The following is a 16,728-nucleotide window of genomic DNA, read 5'->3' on the forward strand; positions in this document are numbered from 1 at the left end:
TAGATTCAGGTGTAATCCATAATGAGCCTGTGAATGTCTGTCTGTTACTCCGGAAATATATTTGGAGATTTAAGATTACCCCAACACTGTATACAGCTGTCCGCTTGTGTTACATCACTCATTTACAGTTTTTCATATTGTTGTGTAATCCATGCTGGGCCTGAGAGCATTTGTGTATGCCTCCTGAAATACGGAGATTCAGAATGTTTACACTATACTATATATACCTTGTATCTGGTGATATTGTACCCTTTTGTAAATTTATATTTTATTGAGCCTGTGAGCGTCTGTGTATGACTCATGAAATATATACAGAGATTTACTGTTATCCGTAGACTGCATAGAGCTGTACGCTTCTGATATAGTACCAGATATCTGCTGGTATTTTGGGTCCATTTTTCAAAACATGAGGAAGTATGGTGGAAGAGGACGCGGGCGTGGGGGGCCACCTGTTAGTGATGGTGGTGCATCTGCTGGTAGTGCCAAAAACACAATACTAACTAGGGCAGGAGGTGTTGAGCCTGCGTCATGGTGTAGCTCCAGAAGGCCTGTAAGGCTCCCTTTTCTGTGAGTAGGTAGACTGCTTTTAAAGCCGGAACATCAGGTACTGTTTTTGGCTTACATTGCTGAAACAGCCTCCAGCTCTATTGCCTCCTCTTCAGAAGTTTAAAAAAATGCAAGCACTGAGTCGTCAGTGCAGGCTTCTTGACAGGAGCAATCCCTTTCCTTGTGTCCTTCACCCACACCAAAAAGGAAGGATGCGGAAGCACACACTTCAGATAACTCCATGGACCTCTTTTCACATACCATGCCTCGGTTCATTAAAAATGAGTCCCATCATATACTGGAGCATTCCAAATGGGGGACATCAGACACTGGAGCAGCATTTACAGGGCCCATTATACACTGGAGCATTAGGAATGGAGCCCATTGTACATGGAGCATTATTAGGGCCCATCATACACTGGAGCATCATCCATGAGGCCCATCATATACTGGAGCATTCCAAATGGGGGACATCAGACACTGGAGCAGCATTTACAGGGCCCATTATACACTGGAGCATTAGAAATGGAGCCCATTGTACATGGAGCATTATTAGGGCCCATCATACACTGGAGCATCGTCCATAGGGACCATCATATACTGTAGCATTATGTGGAGCTCATCATATACTGTATGGAACATTATATGTGACCAATTATTCTGTATGGAGAAATATATGGGGCTCATTATTCTGTATGGCGCACAATATGGTGGCCATAATACTGTGGAGTAATATACTGTCCTTTTTTTGAGCTATTGTAGGATTTAAAATAGATCAGTCATGTCATGTCATGTAAGCAGTGAAGTATTTGTCATTGTACTATACCTATATTTCTGTGCCGTATCGGAGCATCATGAGTTGTGCTATGTGTTAAAGGGGCTTGCATTTGGTTTGGTTTTTCAGTCGGACCCCGACATTTTCCTATAGTCTGACGATTTCGTTCGACCCGACTTTTGTGAAAGTCGGGTTTCATGAAACCCGACTCGACCCTAAAAAAGGCAAAGTCGCTCATCTCTAGCTGGATGACATCATATAAAATCTCAGTTCATATCTGCTGTAAGCATGGTCTTACCCCTGTGCACAGCTCTGATCAGTGACTTCTTATCTTACCTGCAAACAGCAACTTGAGCTAAGATAGGACCTGCAGCTTTTAACTTTTGCCGATAGAGAAGGTTTCTCCACCTATTATTTCAATTGTTCAGTAAGTGGACATTGTGCTTAATAGAAAAATTTGTCCAGGTTTTGGACATTGCCCTTTACAGAATATTTTGTGTGGTATGTGGATATTCCCCTTTACAGAATACTTTGTGTGGGATGTGGACATTGCCCTAAATAGATTAATTTGTCCTGAATGTGGACATTCCCCTTATCAGAATATTTTGTCTGGGTTGTAGACATTGTTTTTAGTGGATTGTCTGATCAGGTACATCGATGACGAATTTATGGGCTGTACCATTACTGTCTGATCTGTAGGGGTGGGGGTTTAACCTCATGTCTCCTCTTTTGGGTGGAGGGCATATTTTCTTGGACTATTGTCATATTTTATGGTTACGGGCTTCCTTGCAGGTGACTTGCCTCTGTATTATTACATCAAAATTGCAGATCTGTATAAAAGACAGACAAAACCGAAGATAAAATCATAATAAGCAAATACCCTGCAGTAAATAGACTGCAGCAGTGCATGAAAATAATATGGAGTGCTATGTTAACATAATTTTGATTAAAAAAATGTAAAAGCCATCCCACCATATCAAGGTGACCAAATTCAGGACAGTCTTAACCTCTAGTATTAAAACCTTACCATTTGTCAAGTGACGTATATGTGGATAAGGGCTGAGAAGGACAGTCCCGGCTGATGCAGACTCATTCCAGTTCACTTCTTTAGTTTTTCTTTATTTCAGTTTCTTTGCAGTCTATATAAGTAAGGCTAAGTGCACACGTACCGGAACTCTCGCGGAAATTACCGCGAGAATTCCGGAATTCCATTCCACGGGAAAATCGCATTTTAAATTCCCGCGATTTTCCCACGGAAAAACTAGCATTTTGCAAGCGTATTTAGCTTGCAAAATGCTAGCGTTTTCCAGGTGATCTGTAGCATCGCTTGGAGAACTGATTGACAGGTTGGTCACACTCGTCAAACATAGTGTTTGACGAGTGTGACCAACTTTTTACTACTGAGGCCGCCTTATGCAGCATCAGTAGTAAAAGATAGAATGTAAAAAAAAAAATAAAAAATAGTGTTATTCTTACCTTCCGACGTCCCGCGCATCCGTTCCCAGTAATCCTTTGCGAAAATGCCCGCGATGGCGTCCGTTCTCGCGGGATCGCGATGTCTCGCGGTAATTCGCGACGACGTTGCGCAAATGACCGCGAGACTTCGCGATCCCGCGAGAACGGACGCCATCGCGGGCATTTTTGCAAAGGATTACTGGGAACGGAAGCGTGGAGAGAGGCAGGAATGCTGCGCGGGATGCCGGAAGGTGAGAATAACAATATTTTTTATTTTAAATTCTATTTTTTACAGGGATATGGTACCCAGAGCCCGGAGGACAGTCGCCTCTCCTCCGGACCATGGGTACCATCCGCAATTGTTCTGCTTACTTTCCGCATGGTGTGCACAGCCACATGCGGAAAGTAAGCGGAACAATGCATTCCAATGGGTGCGGGATCGCTGCGATTCCGCAAATTAATGAGCATGCTGCGTTTTTTACCGCGAAGCGATTCCGCCGCGGTAACAACTGCAGCATTAGCACAGCATTGCGGAATCCCATAGGAATGCATGGGATGCTTATTTTTCGCGTTTTCGCGGCAAAATCGCGCGGTTAAAACCGCCGCGGAAACGCGAAAAAAACGCCACGTGTGAACTCAGCCTAAAGGTGTGACATGCATCTTCTTTGAGCTGGACATTACATTCATGTAGTTCCCCATGCCTGGTTGCCCTTCTCAGCCCTTATCCACATGTTCATCACCTGACAAATGGTAAGGTTTTAATACTAGAGGTTAGGACCATCCTGAGTTTGGTCACCTTGACGTGGTGGGATGGCATTTACATTTTATCAAAATTATATTAACTAAGTACCCTATATTATTTTCATGCACTACAGGGTGTTTGCTTATTATGTTTTTATTTTGAGTTTAGTGGCCAGTATGAACGTGCGCCTACACATTGAATGTACAATAACTCGTAATCCAGTTCATCTCTTTAGGTTTTCTGTATAATGGACACCTGTACAGTTTCCTTACTACCGAATTACAGCTCACATGTGACTCTTGTGCCATTTTCCATTCTCCCACACACGTGACATTTCACACAACACAAATGAGGTTTTATAATTACCTGGCATACTACAGCATTTCCGGGGTTAAGCATAGACAAGTGTTGTAATCTAAGGTTGTAAAATGTGGTAATAATCATATAACACAATTGCTTCTCTATTGCTTTCTGGTATTAGCCATTTCAGACTGATGAGAATCTGACTATAGGACAATGCATTGTTCTCTGCCGTCAGCCAGTTCAGGTCTGAGGGAGCTCACTGCAGGCTTGGAGACAAATAAATTCAATCTACTGTTATCTGTTATCACCCAGTGTGGGCTGGGGAGAGGCTGATTACAGTCTACTGTTCCTTGGTATCTGCCATTTTAAAAGTGTGGAGAAGCTGACAATTGGCTGGGTAAATACAATGCATATCTTTTGTTGTCAGCCCAACCCGGACCCTACCGACACATTCCCCAATTACCAACCACCTCTCCCAAAATGACATTAAGTATGGTGATGCCATCAGTCTCTCTGCTACAAGTGATGGCTGGGGGAAGAGACATCACACCTTGGCTCTTCCTTTATCTCTAGCAGCTCCAGCATTAAAGTTTTTGCTCTCAGGCCTCTCTAGATTCTGTGTAAAGTCCAGAGCTCCATATCTTGTGTTTATGACCTGATGTAACTTTCTGTATGTGATCCTTCATGCAGGACAACCCCGGAACAATCATTATGCTCTTGTCCAGACCCAACCTCAATGGCAGAACGCACGCTCCCTACAGGTGTATAACCCTCGGGCGGTGGTGCCCCCGGGACTCACGTGTCTTGTAGAGGTAGGACATCATCCAAATCATTGAAGGCTGTAAGTTAATGGCCTCATATACAATGTAACAGCGGAATATGCCTAAGAATATATCGTCATGTGATCAGCTATGTTGGCTTTGGATTACTTTTCTGCATTATTGGTGTGGTGAATAATTCATCTGTTTCTTTACGTCTAGGTAGAAGAGGTCACCCTGCATAAAAAAGGTGAGAGGTGCAATCATAAGGGCTTTATCACTACCCCTTGAACGGGTTATCCAGGTATTTTGTTTTACTTTTTTTGCCATTTGCCACAGAGCTTACAGGCATGTAGTTGGGAACTTCCTGCCTGTTCTGCCCTGCACCGATCTTTTCCATCTTAGTCAGCAATTCTCCCGCTTCTAGTGATGTCATATTGACACAGCAGCTTCTTCTTTTCAGGTCTTCTCTGTCAATGGGGCATCACTGCTTAACTGCAGGAAGCTAGCTGTCAAATAGCATGACAATGGCAGTAATGTCCTCTCAACAGAACTGCCCATAAGAGAACAGCATAAGGTCAAAGGAAGCTGGAGAAATCGGCAGAAAAGATCATCGCAGGACAGAACAGGCAGGAACCTGCTGGTAAGTTCTGAGCCCCGTAGCCAAAAAATCCCCAAAGTCCCAGAAAAACTCCTTAAAGTGAGTTATTACAGATCCCCTGCCTAGGCACAAAGTTAAAGTATACCTTTCATTTCAGGGGATTTTATAGTATAAATTGTCATTACGAATAAACCTGTTTCTGGTCTCTATATGACCTGTTGTCTCTGAGCTAGTGGGTTAGAAACTAGTTTCAAAGATGCCTCCTATACACAGCACACACACAGGAATAAGGGATTCCTGCTCTACCTGCATGCAATGTAGCGTATGACTTGAAGCAGGAACAGCATGAAGAACAATTTTCATCAGTACTGATTAGTGTGGTGAGATGAAACACTTACTAGAAAGCCGTGATCCTGTGTCTTTGCCTCTCGCTCTGACTCTGCCACTCCCACTCTCCATAGACATCACTAGACAGCTGTAATCTGATTCCTCGGAGAGGTGGCAGTCCAGATTGGAGCAGTTTTTAGAGTAAATTCAGGCTGCAGGGAAAGAACTAGAAGGATACAACTTATTTGCAAGAAACAGACTTGATAAACGAGGAGGGGGTGTCGTATTGTATGTTAGAAACGCGTATATCTGCACAGAGATTGAAGCTTCAGAGACGGGGAGTTCTGTGGAAACTGTTTGGGTAAGAATACAAGGACAGAACAATGGAAAGGACACCATTGTAGGCATTTACTACAGGCCGCCTGTGCAAGCTGAAGATATGGATGAATTCTTTATGCATCAAATGGCCAAGTTCTCCAAAAAATATGACATAGTTGTCATGGGAGATTTCAACTATCCAGACATTTGTTGGGAATCTCTCTCAGGCAAAACTAACAGGTCAAGGAAATTCTTATCCTCTCTTGCTGACAACTTTATCTTCCAAAAGGTAAGGGAGAAAACAAGGGGAACTGCTACCTTGGATCTAATCCTTATAAACAGGGAGGAAATGGTTGAGGAGGTAAAAGTGGCTGGGACCCTAGGAGGTAGCGACCATGCTATTTTAGAATTTTGGATAACTAGAGGCGGAAGACCTGTGAAGACTCAGACATCAAGGTTAGATTTCAGAAAGGCAGATTTTAAGGGATTCAGAAAGAGAATTGGAGGGATCCAATGGCTGGATATCCTTAAAGACAAAAATGTCCAGGAAGGATGGGAAATCTTGAAAAATGAAATTCTCAAAGCACAGTTGTTAACAATTCCGAAAAGAGGGAAGAATAGGAAGCATTTAAGGAAACCAGGATGGATGAACACAGAACTTAAGCACATGCTAAAAAGGAAGAAAAAAAATGTTTATAAAATGGAAAGAGGGAGGCATATCTAAAGAAGAATATAATGCGGTCTGCAGAACCTGCAGGGCACAAATCAGATTAGCTAAAGCTGAAAATGAATTGAGGCTTGCAAGAGATGTCAAAAGCAATAATAAAGGATTTTGGGGATATGTCAAAAGTAAAAGAAAAGTCAAAGATGCTATAGGATTTTTACAGGATGAAAATGATGAAATGGTAAGACAGGATGTTGAGAAGGCTGAACTTTTAAATTCCTATTTTGCATCTGTTTTCTCTCAGAAAGGAAATGTAACATCAACTGTTATTCACTGTCCTATTAAGGGAATAGAAGAATCCAGGATATCTATAAACAGAAAGATAGTGAGGAAACACTTAGCTAACCTAAATGAATTCAAGTCTCCATGTCCAGATGAATTACACCCCAGAGTACTGAAGGAGATAGCAGAAGAAATTTTTGAACCCCTCTCCATAATCTTTGAAAATTCTTGGAGAACAGGAGAAGTGCCAGTAGACTGGAGAAGAGCAAATGTTGTTCCTATCTTCAAAAAGGGGAAGAAGGTGGACCCAAGCAACTATAGGCCGGTGAGTCTGACTTCTATACCAGGAAAGATCTTTGAACAAATTATTAAACAACATGTATGTCAGTACCTGGATAAGAATGAAGTGATTAAACAGAGTCAGCATGGGTTTGTAACTAATAAGTCATGTCAGACTAACTTAATTTCCTTCTATGACGGTATCACTGATTGGGTGGATCAAGGAAATGCTGTAGATATAGTATATCTTGACTTCAGCAAAGCATTTGACAAAGTCTCTCATACAATCCTTATTGAAAAAATGACTAAGTATGGAATGGACAAGGCAACTGTTAGGTGGATTCATAACTGGCTTAGTGATCGGACCCAAAGAGTGGTCGTAAATGGCTGCACATCCAGTTGGAAGAATGTCTCAAGTGGGGTACCACAGGGCTCTGTCCTGGGCCCTGTATTGTTCAACATCTTTATCAACGATTTAGATGAAGGAATTGAGGGTAAACTGATTAAATTTGCTGATGACACAAAGCTAGGAGGGATAGCTAATACTAGAGAAGAGAGAGAGAGGATTCAAAAAGATTTAAATAAACTGGAGAAGTGGGCAGCAACTAACACAATGGTTTTTAACAGGGAGAAATGCAAAGTACTACATCTGGGCAATAAAAATGAAAAAAGCATATATAGAATGGGAGGAATAGGGCTAAGTGACAGCACATGTGAAAAAGACTTGGGTATACTAATAGATCACAGACTGAATATGAGTCAACAGTGTGATGCAGCAGCAAAAAAGGCAAATGCAATTCTAGGATGTATTAACAGAAGCATACAGTCTAGATCACGTGAAGTCATTATTTCCCTCTACTCCTCTTTGGTCAGACCTCATCTGGAATATTGTGTCCAGTTTTGGGCACCACATTTTAAAAAAGACATCAACAAACTGGAGCAAGTTCAGAAAAGAGCGACCAGAATGGTGACCGGTCTGCAAACCCTGTCTTATGAGGAAAGGTTGCAGGATTTGGGAATGTTTAGTTTGCAAAAGAGAAGACTGAGAGGAGACTTAATAGCTGTCTACAAATATCTAAAGGGCTGTCACATTGTAGAAGGATCAACTTTATTCTCATTTGCACAAGGAAAGACTAGAAGCAATGGGATGAAACTGAATGGGAGGAGACACAGATTAGATATTAGAAAAAACTTTTTGACAGTTAGAGTGATCAATGAGTGGAACAGGCTGCCACAAGAAGTGGTGAGTTCTCCTTCAATGGAAGTGTTCAAACAGAGGCTGGACAGACATCTGACTGGGATGATTTAGCGAATCCTGCTTTGAGCAGGGGGTTGGACCAGATGGCCCAGGAGGTCCCTTCCAAATCTACGATTCTATGATTCTATGATTCTATGAACAATTGGCTCATAAGTGGCTCTGATAATATATATAGCAAAGTTTTATATAGATTTACTTAGATTACAGATTCATGCAAAGTTTGCTAAAATGAGCTTGACCATTAAAAAAGTATAAGTGCATTTTTTTTAAACATTTCGTAGTGAAAATGAACTTGTTATCTGATTTCAGAAAACTTTCTTCTTTAGGCTATGATCCGATTTTGATCTATCATCTTAGTATGATCTGATTCTCTTGAATGAAAAAATCTTAGAACTGGTGAGGAGAAGACAAGAGAAAAAAATTTCTCCATCTTCTCCATTGTATGAGTCCTCCGGATGTCATCCGAGCGCAGTCCCATGATTTCCATGCACCTATAGACTTGAATGGGCATGTGCCATTGGATTGGCATGACAAAACAATCGGGTGTCAGCACTGCCCCATTGAATAAAATTGGTGTCATGATTCTGTTGTTTGGTGTCCCGGGACCAGGGGCTCCTTCCCTGTCCCTAATGCTAGGGGCACCCTAACTCACCCTGCTCACCAGATTACTTTTGATGATGAAGACGCCGGGGCCACGTACCTTGTCTTAGCTCCTGAATCCGATCTCAATCTGTACCCTGGAAAGAAAGTAGTAGTAGTGTACCATAATACACCAACCAGACTAACAAGATAATGCAAACAGGGATAACGAAAAATACCAGTCATACAAATATAGACACAAACAACATGTCACGGAGTGACTGACCCAGTGTGACACGACCCAACAGTTGGTTGGTCACCAAACGGCACAACACACAAGGGAACACCAAGGAAACTATAACAGCGGTGGGCCCTGCCGATAGGGAATGGACACCTCCTGCACTCATCTGAGGTTGTGCCCTGATCTCACTATCATCCCTAAATCCTCGTTAACACCAACAGTCAGCTGATGCATCAGGTGACCTCTTGAAGGATGGTGGGTGTGACGAGCGTCAGCTTACCCTGAGTCGTTTTTTCCTTTTTAAAGTGGACCCTCTGGGCTGTGGCACCCACCCACCTAGGACGAGCTGACCTAGTGAGAATCGACCCCCTATACAGGGAGTGTCAGGGGCAAGACCAAGGGGGTGAGCCACCACAGCAGCTGGACCAGACGGCCAGCTCAGGAAGACACTATTGAGTGTCTGGCAACAGGACGGACAGGATACGAAACACAAAGCGAAGTCACAGGGTTTCCTCTGCACAACGTGGTTACACACTTTATTCAGGTGCAAGGCATAAACAGGGAATCAGGTGCAGGCACGCCAAATGTTCCTGACATAACACGTGCAGGAAACATACCAGGGTCCAGGGCAGGGTGCGTGTTAGGGGACACACCAGAGTTCCTAGGAAGGATGCGTGCTAGGACACGCTAGAGCCCAAGACAAGGTGCGTGCTCGGAGACACGCCAGAGTCCAAGGCAGAGTGCGTGCAAGGAGACACGCCAAGATCCAAGACATCGGACTCCGGACCTCTGGCAACGATCGACATGATCAGGGCATCAGGCTGCGGACATCAGCTCCGGACATCAGGCCGCAGTCATCAGGCTTTTGATCTCTGGCAGCGATCGGCAGGTTCCGGGCATCCAGCAGGCAAACCAAGGTTCCATGCAAGGAGACAAGACAAGTTAGCAACACGATGCGTGTTAAGGAACACGCCAGGGTCAGACTCAAGGACGGAGGCCTGCGCGTGCAGAGAGACACGCCAGGGTCAGGCAAGACAGAGTCCTGCGCATGCAGAGAGGCACGCCAGGGTCAGGCGAGGCAGAGTCTTGCGCGTGCAGAGAGGCACGCCAGGGTCAGGCGTGGCAGAGTCCTGCGCGTGCAGAAAGGCACGCCAGGGTCAGGTGAAGGCAGAGGCCTGCGCATGCAGAGAGGCACGCCAGGGTCAGGCGAGGCAGAGACCTACACGTGCAGAGAGGCACGCCAGGGTCAGGGTTCAAGGACAGGGTTAGGACCTGTGCGTGCAAGAGGGCACGACAAGGTACATGGCAAGACCTGCGTGTACTTTTACAGAAGCACGGAGAGGTATGCCAAGGAGCAGGCGAGGGCCTGCGCGTGCTTTAGAGAGCACGTAGAGCACAGTGCAGAAACAGCATGAGGTGCAAGGGAGCACAGAGAGCACGGCTGAGGCACTGGCTAGCTGATCGGGCTGCGGCAATGACAGACGGGCAAGACTCCAGCGAACCCGGCTGAGGCATGGCGGGCGACACAGCTGTCACTGACCGATGAGCACGGCTGAGGCACAAGCAGGCGGGCACGGCTAGGGCGGGCACGGCTGAGGCACAAACAGGAGGCTAGGAAGGCCAGGCGCATGCAAAGAGCACACAAAGCAACAAGGCAAGGCGAGACGAGAAACAAGACAGAGCTTAGGCACAGTACGGAACCAGGAATGGAAGCATAGGCAGAAACACGAAATCAGGTCAGAGCAAGAACAGAGCTAGCAGCGGAGCGTAGGCCGAAGCCCAGAGCCAGGCCAAGGCAGAGCCTTGGGACTAGACATGGAAAAGAGCACCAAAAGTAAGAGAGGAGGAATGATGCGTGTGCCAGGGAGCACTACAGAGCATCATTGGAGAGAGCGAGGCAGAGCAAGCAAAGACAGAGACCATAGGGAGGAACCAGGCAGAGCAAGACAAGGTACGGAACAAGGAACGGGAGCTAGACTGGAGCACAGAACGGAATCAGAGCAAAGAAGGACTACAAGGCAAAGCAGAGCAGAGTCAAAACATGGCACGAAGGACAAACACTAGACAAGGCACAGGACAAGAGACGGAGTACAAGTACAGAGCGTGTGCAGAAACGCACGACAGAGCAAAGTGCAGGGGCACAGAATAGAGGGAGCGACCCAGCAGACCAAGCAGCCATGCAGGGAAGCAACACAATACTCAGGCCCTGAGCATAGGAAGGGGCGGTCTGATATAGGGCATTAGCACCTCCACTTCCGAGTCAGGACCAGGGGAGAACTTCCAGTTCAGCTCCTCCAGGATCACAGAGAGCGGTCACATGATCAGGGGTTTCAGACATGCAGAGATGATCACAGAAGACAGATCAGAAATGCAGGCATCTTGCAGGCCAACAGTCATGAGGTGAGTGTGCACACTGCTCTAGAGAACATGCAGAATAGCAGACATGGGATGCGCGTGCACACCGCTCCAGGGGTCATGAGGCAAAACAGACATGGCGGACATAACAGACATGGCGAGCATGACAGTGGGAGTGGTCACCACACACATCAGCAGACCCAACAGCTATGCAATTACACCAGCAGGCCAGTGGGGGAAAAACTGACATTAACCCCCGATGGCCTGAAAGGAAAAAAGTTTTAATCTGAGAAACCAGATCTGCCACAGATCCAAAAATGGATTGTGACAACAGAGGAAAACACTGGGGAGAGAAGAATGGGGTAAAACACCCAAACACACACCCAAAACCTAGCAACAGTCACAGATAAATCCGACAAATGCTTTCTCCTATAACCACCAACAATCTCCAGCCATGCAGCATAATCTAGCTCTGACAATGAGTGCTTGCCAGGGCCCAGATTATTTAGAAGATGGGAGTGGCTAACAGTAGGCAGCGGAGAACCTTAAAGCAGGAAAGCTTCCAGGAGCTCTCAAGTGAGCAGATTAACCCCTGCAATGCTGAATGAAACCTGCACCGTTTAATATGAAGGTGAAGTGCTTCTAATCAGTGCAGGAGTAGGAGAAATCAGACACTGCGGTGTTCTGGCTCCTCTCTGTTGTGGTAAACCCGTGACATTTGGTCCAAGTGCTATTTGATATTTTATGGAAATGCTTGTGAGTGAGCCCATGAAGTGAGTACTATGTACAGGTGCTTCTCACAAAATTATATCACCAAAAAGTTAATATATTTCAGCTCTTCAATACAAAAAGTGAATCTCCTATATTCTATAGAGTCATTACACACAGAGTGATCTATTTCATGTGTTTATTTCTGTTAATGTTGATGATTATGGCTTACAGCCAATGAAAACCCAAAAGTCATTATCTCAGTAAATTAGAATAATTAACAAAAAACACCTGCAAAGGCTTCCTAAGCGTTTATAAAGGTCCCTTAGTCTGTTTCAGTAGGCTCCACAATCATGGGGAAGACTTTTACCATTAAATCTATGGCTTGGAGCCTTAGTGGCAATGCTTCATTGGAAACGTACTCAAATTATCTGTTCTCTTGAATAAAATATATCTGTATCTCACTAGTGTCACTTATTGGAGTTAACTACACAATAAGTCAGTCTCCGACTCTTAATAAGTCTTGCAACGTGTCTTGGATAATTAACTAAGCCAGCCACAATCTACGTCCATTTGTTAGGGCTCGGACCCTCATCAGTGTAGAGTTCACGTTCACCAATTGAATCAAACTTTGTATTGTATCTTATGAGTAATGGCTGTTACTCTCTAACCTGTAAATCCCGGACAATATGAAGCAGTAGAAGATATTGATAAAAGTTTTTTTTAAAAAGTTGGCTGAGAAACAAGAGGTGGGCTTTAGTTTTTGGCAGGGGTGGGAGATCCTTGATAAAACTTGTTCTCTTGCTCTTCTCCCATACAACCAAACCCATCAAATGTCAATCCAGTATTGTGCTGACCACTTGAGGAATTGTTCTTCACATTTCCAAGCCTTACTAAGAATATTGTTCAGCTTTCTTCACCAGATCGAAGCAAACTCTCTTCACGATACGTCGGGAGTCAGAGTGTTGTGGACCAGCCTTCAATCTGATCTTGCAAGATCCTAAAAAGAGAGATGTGGTTTCATTATGTACTAACTCCGGGGAAGGATGTTGCGGAGGAGACACTCACGTAAGCTCCAAGTACACCAACCCAGACCACATTAAGCCTGGTCCCGGAGGTGATCGGGGTAATACTGTATACAAATGCTCTAGCTTGAGAAAGATGTCTAATTTCTAAATAAAACATTCTCAAATCTAGTGAATAGTTGTCATATAAAGCTCGATTTCTTAGGACATTCTAGGAGGCAGGACCTCAGATATCAGCTGATCACAAGGGCAAATACGTAAAAATTATCTGTAGACAAAATCTGTCACAAGATGCCAATGTTTGAACAGAATTTCTTCTCATTCCTTAGCTGAACATCATGGTTCTCCCTTCGCATATGATTGGTTTTGTCCAAATAGTAAATTCCTCTCGGAAAATGCGCGTCTCAATCCAGATGAAGTTTGGAGAGCCGGCCTTCACTGCCGAGTTGCCCTTATCCGGCTCAGAAAACACCATTGAGGTGAGATATAAAACCTGAAGGACACATGTAGCAGAGCATTGTTTTCTTCAGTCAGTAGTTGTGATTCTCTCACATTTCTTGGTTGCATCATCCAAGCTGTATAATGCATGTTGAGGTCCATGAATGCAGAGACAGGGGCCATTGTATGGGTATGTGGTTAACTTCTCCTGATTGTCCTTCAGCAATTGCATCCATATCCTTTTCCCCAGATACTCAGTGTAAATGGGTCTTGTCCTGTGGCCAAAATAATCAAACAAGGAAAAAGGGAGTCGTCCAAAGTCATCTTCCAGTTCCCAATGGACATGGAGGCAACACTGAAAACTATAATTTTGTCTGCATTCCTCTACATGGTGAGTCCTAGATATAAGAGATAAACATTTACATCTCGCTTAGGTAAGACTCCCTGCCTTACGGGAAAAAAGATGGGTGAGAGAGACAATGCGCCAGAGACAATGTACGAAAGAAAATGTACGAAAGAAAATGTACGAGAGACAATGAGAAAGACAGTGTGTGAGAGACAATGTGCGAGAGACCATGTACGAGAGACAATGAGAAAGACAATATACGAGAGACAATGTACAAGAGACAATGTAGACAATGTGTGAGAGGCAATGTGTGAGTGACAATGCGTAAGAGACAATGCACGAGAGACAATGTGTGAGAGACAATGTGTGCGTGACAATCTGAGAGACAATTTGAGAGAATGTGCGAGAGACAATATACGAGAGACAATGCACAAGAGACAATGCGCAACAGACAATACAAGAGACACAATGTGCGAGAGACAATGTATGAGAGACATTGTGAGAGACATTGCGCGAGAGGCAATGTACTAAAGACAATTTGTGAGAGTCAATGTGTGAGAGTCGAGACAGTGTACGAGAGACAATGCGCGAGAGACAGTATGGAAGAGACAATGTAGAAGAGGCAATATTCGAGAGACAATACACGAAAGACAATGTGCTAGATACATTATTCGAGAGACAATGTACGAGAGACAATATTCGAGAATATTCGAGAGACAATGGACGAGAGACAATATTCGAGAATATTCAAGAGAATTTTAAAGGGACAGGATTAGAGAGAGAGAGACTTTTCAGTGCCAGAACGGCTTTTGGGGTTAAATTAAATGAAGAGAAATTGTTCTGGGCATGCTCAGTTTGAAAAAACAGAATCTGGCGATGGATTACGTCATATGATGGACGGCGACGGATCCATCACCCATAGGCATTCATTCCAGCAGACGACGGACGGCGACGGATCCGTCACTGTCAGACTTTTCAATGGAGACAAAAAACCTTCATATGTACGTTTTTTCCAGCTGACGGACACCTATTTGCCGACGGATCCGTCACACAACGGACTAAACTGATGGCCATCCGTCACAATCCGTCGCTAATACAAGTCTATGGGGAAAAAGATGGATCCGCCAGGAAAATCCGTTTTTTTCTGCAAACGACGGATTTTGACTGATGCCAGGAAACTCAAGTGTGAAACAGGCCTAAGAGGGAGAACTGTGTTAACATCAGGAGAGCACTAGGACCCTGCGGGGTTTGCCTGCTGGAGCTAAGAGCAGGTTATGCCCAGGAGATTGCCATGTGAGATGCAGCGTGAGGCAGCTGATGAGAAGTGAGAAGTCTGGACTCTGTAAAGACTGTTTGCTGCCAGCGTTTTGTGAAGGTGCTAACTCCTTTTGCTTGTGAACCTGTGGTTCTGCTGTGAAACAAGGACAGAGCATTTCTGAGAGCTGTGTGACTGTGGAGCTCTGTGGAATCCCTGCTCTGCTGAGCTGAAAAAGGACTGAAAACATCGTTCCTGTGCAGATTCAGGCGATCTGCTCCCAGGGGAAACTGGAAAAATTGAGTCACCAATTGCTGCATAAATAGACACAATTTTATTAATTACAAAAGGACATATATTGGGACGAGACAAACTTCATAAAAATAGTCACATAATAAGTGCAAAATGATGGGAGAATAATGACCATTACCCGGAAAAGAAAGGCTGGTATAGCCCTATTGTCAGTAACCTCTGGGTAGAGGCATGCTGAGGCTGGTCAGATTGCCAGACGGATAGGCGACTTGCAACCAGAAATGACAGGTAGTAATGCATGTGTAAGGGGATAGGCACCCTGCCATACCAATTAGATATCGACCACTAGAAGTCAAAGAAAGGCCAGGCTCAGCACACAAATGAACAGCTAGTAGCCACCGAAGGGTTACACAAAATAACATATGAAGTGGGGCAGAAAAAGCCTCTATATAATAAAGCAATGTTGGAAAATTCCCCGATAAAAAAAGAGACTTGACCGCACAACCCCCAGGAAAATCATAAACACCAGCCACTTTGGAGTTTCTTTGTCCCAGGGGAAACTGGTAGCGACTGTTAAAGGAGAGATGGTATCCTGTATCATCCACATTGAGAGGGATCCCCACAAGCCCCGTTGAAGTGCTGTCCTGGATCGTATCTTGAGGCTTCAGAACTGTTAGGCTACTTTCACACATCAGGTTTTCGGCATCAGGCGCGATCCGGCGTCGTGCCGGAACGCCGGATCCGGCAAATGTTTAGTAAAACCGGATGTGACGGATCCGGTTTTCTGCCGGATCCGTCTTTTTCTTGACAGACAAAACCGGATCCGTCTCATCCGGTTCATCCGTTTTTCTATCCGTTTTTCTATCCGTTTTTCGACGGATTACGCCGGATCCGGTTTTTAAAATTGACCCTTGTGGCCTTCCGAACGGGATTGGCTACTGGAAAACTAGATATAGCATGTTCCCACAGCCCTTCTTTGACAGGTTGTAGAGAAGAAAGTGCAGGTTGGAGAGAAGAGCAAGTTACTGGCGAAGATGGATGTTGTCATTGGAAATATTACCACTAGAAGTTCTGTGACGGTTTCAGGGACAATTTTGCACTATACTTTATGTCACCTCAAGGCAGAGTACACTGGCAGGATGACAGAGTGTGAAAGATTTGTGCCCTAAACTTGTGTACCTTCTGGACCAACAGTATATACCTTTGCCAACCAAAGTTGGC

General features: G+C 44.5%; 1 protein-coding gene across 2 annotated transcripts in view; it reads left to right on the top strand.

Moving 5' to 3' along the window:
- LOC141050254 (phospholipid scramblase 3-like) overlaps positions 1 to 16,728 on the top strand; it is a 40,592-nt gene that overhangs the window by 10,500 nt on the left and 13,364 nt on the right. For both annotated transcript variants that reach the window (XM_073547130.1, XM_073547129.1), the window contains exons 2-6: positions 4,512 to 4,633; positions 4,802 to 4,829; positions 13,102 to 13,259; positions 13,546 to 13,695; positions 13,905 to 14,045. In XM_073547130.1, the coding sequence (XP_073403231.1) occupies positions 4,512 to 4,633; positions 4,802 to 4,829; positions 13,102 to 13,259; positions 13,546 to 13,695; positions 13,905 to 14,045 (599 nt within the window). The remainder of the gene's footprint in view (positions 1 to 4,511; positions 4,634 to 4,801; positions 4,830 to 13,101; positions 13,260 to 13,545; positions 13,696 to 13,904; positions 14,046 to 16,728) is intronic.

The sequence above is a fragment of the Dendrobates tinctorius genome, unplaced genomic scaffold, assembly GCF_039654945.1.
Source record: "Dendrobates tinctorius isolate UK_male_01 unplaced genomic scaffold, ASM3965494v1 ptg000151l, whole genome shotgun sequence".
NCBI lineage: Eukaryota > Metazoa > Chordata > Amphibia > Anura > Dendrobatidae > Dendrobates > Dendrobates tinctorius.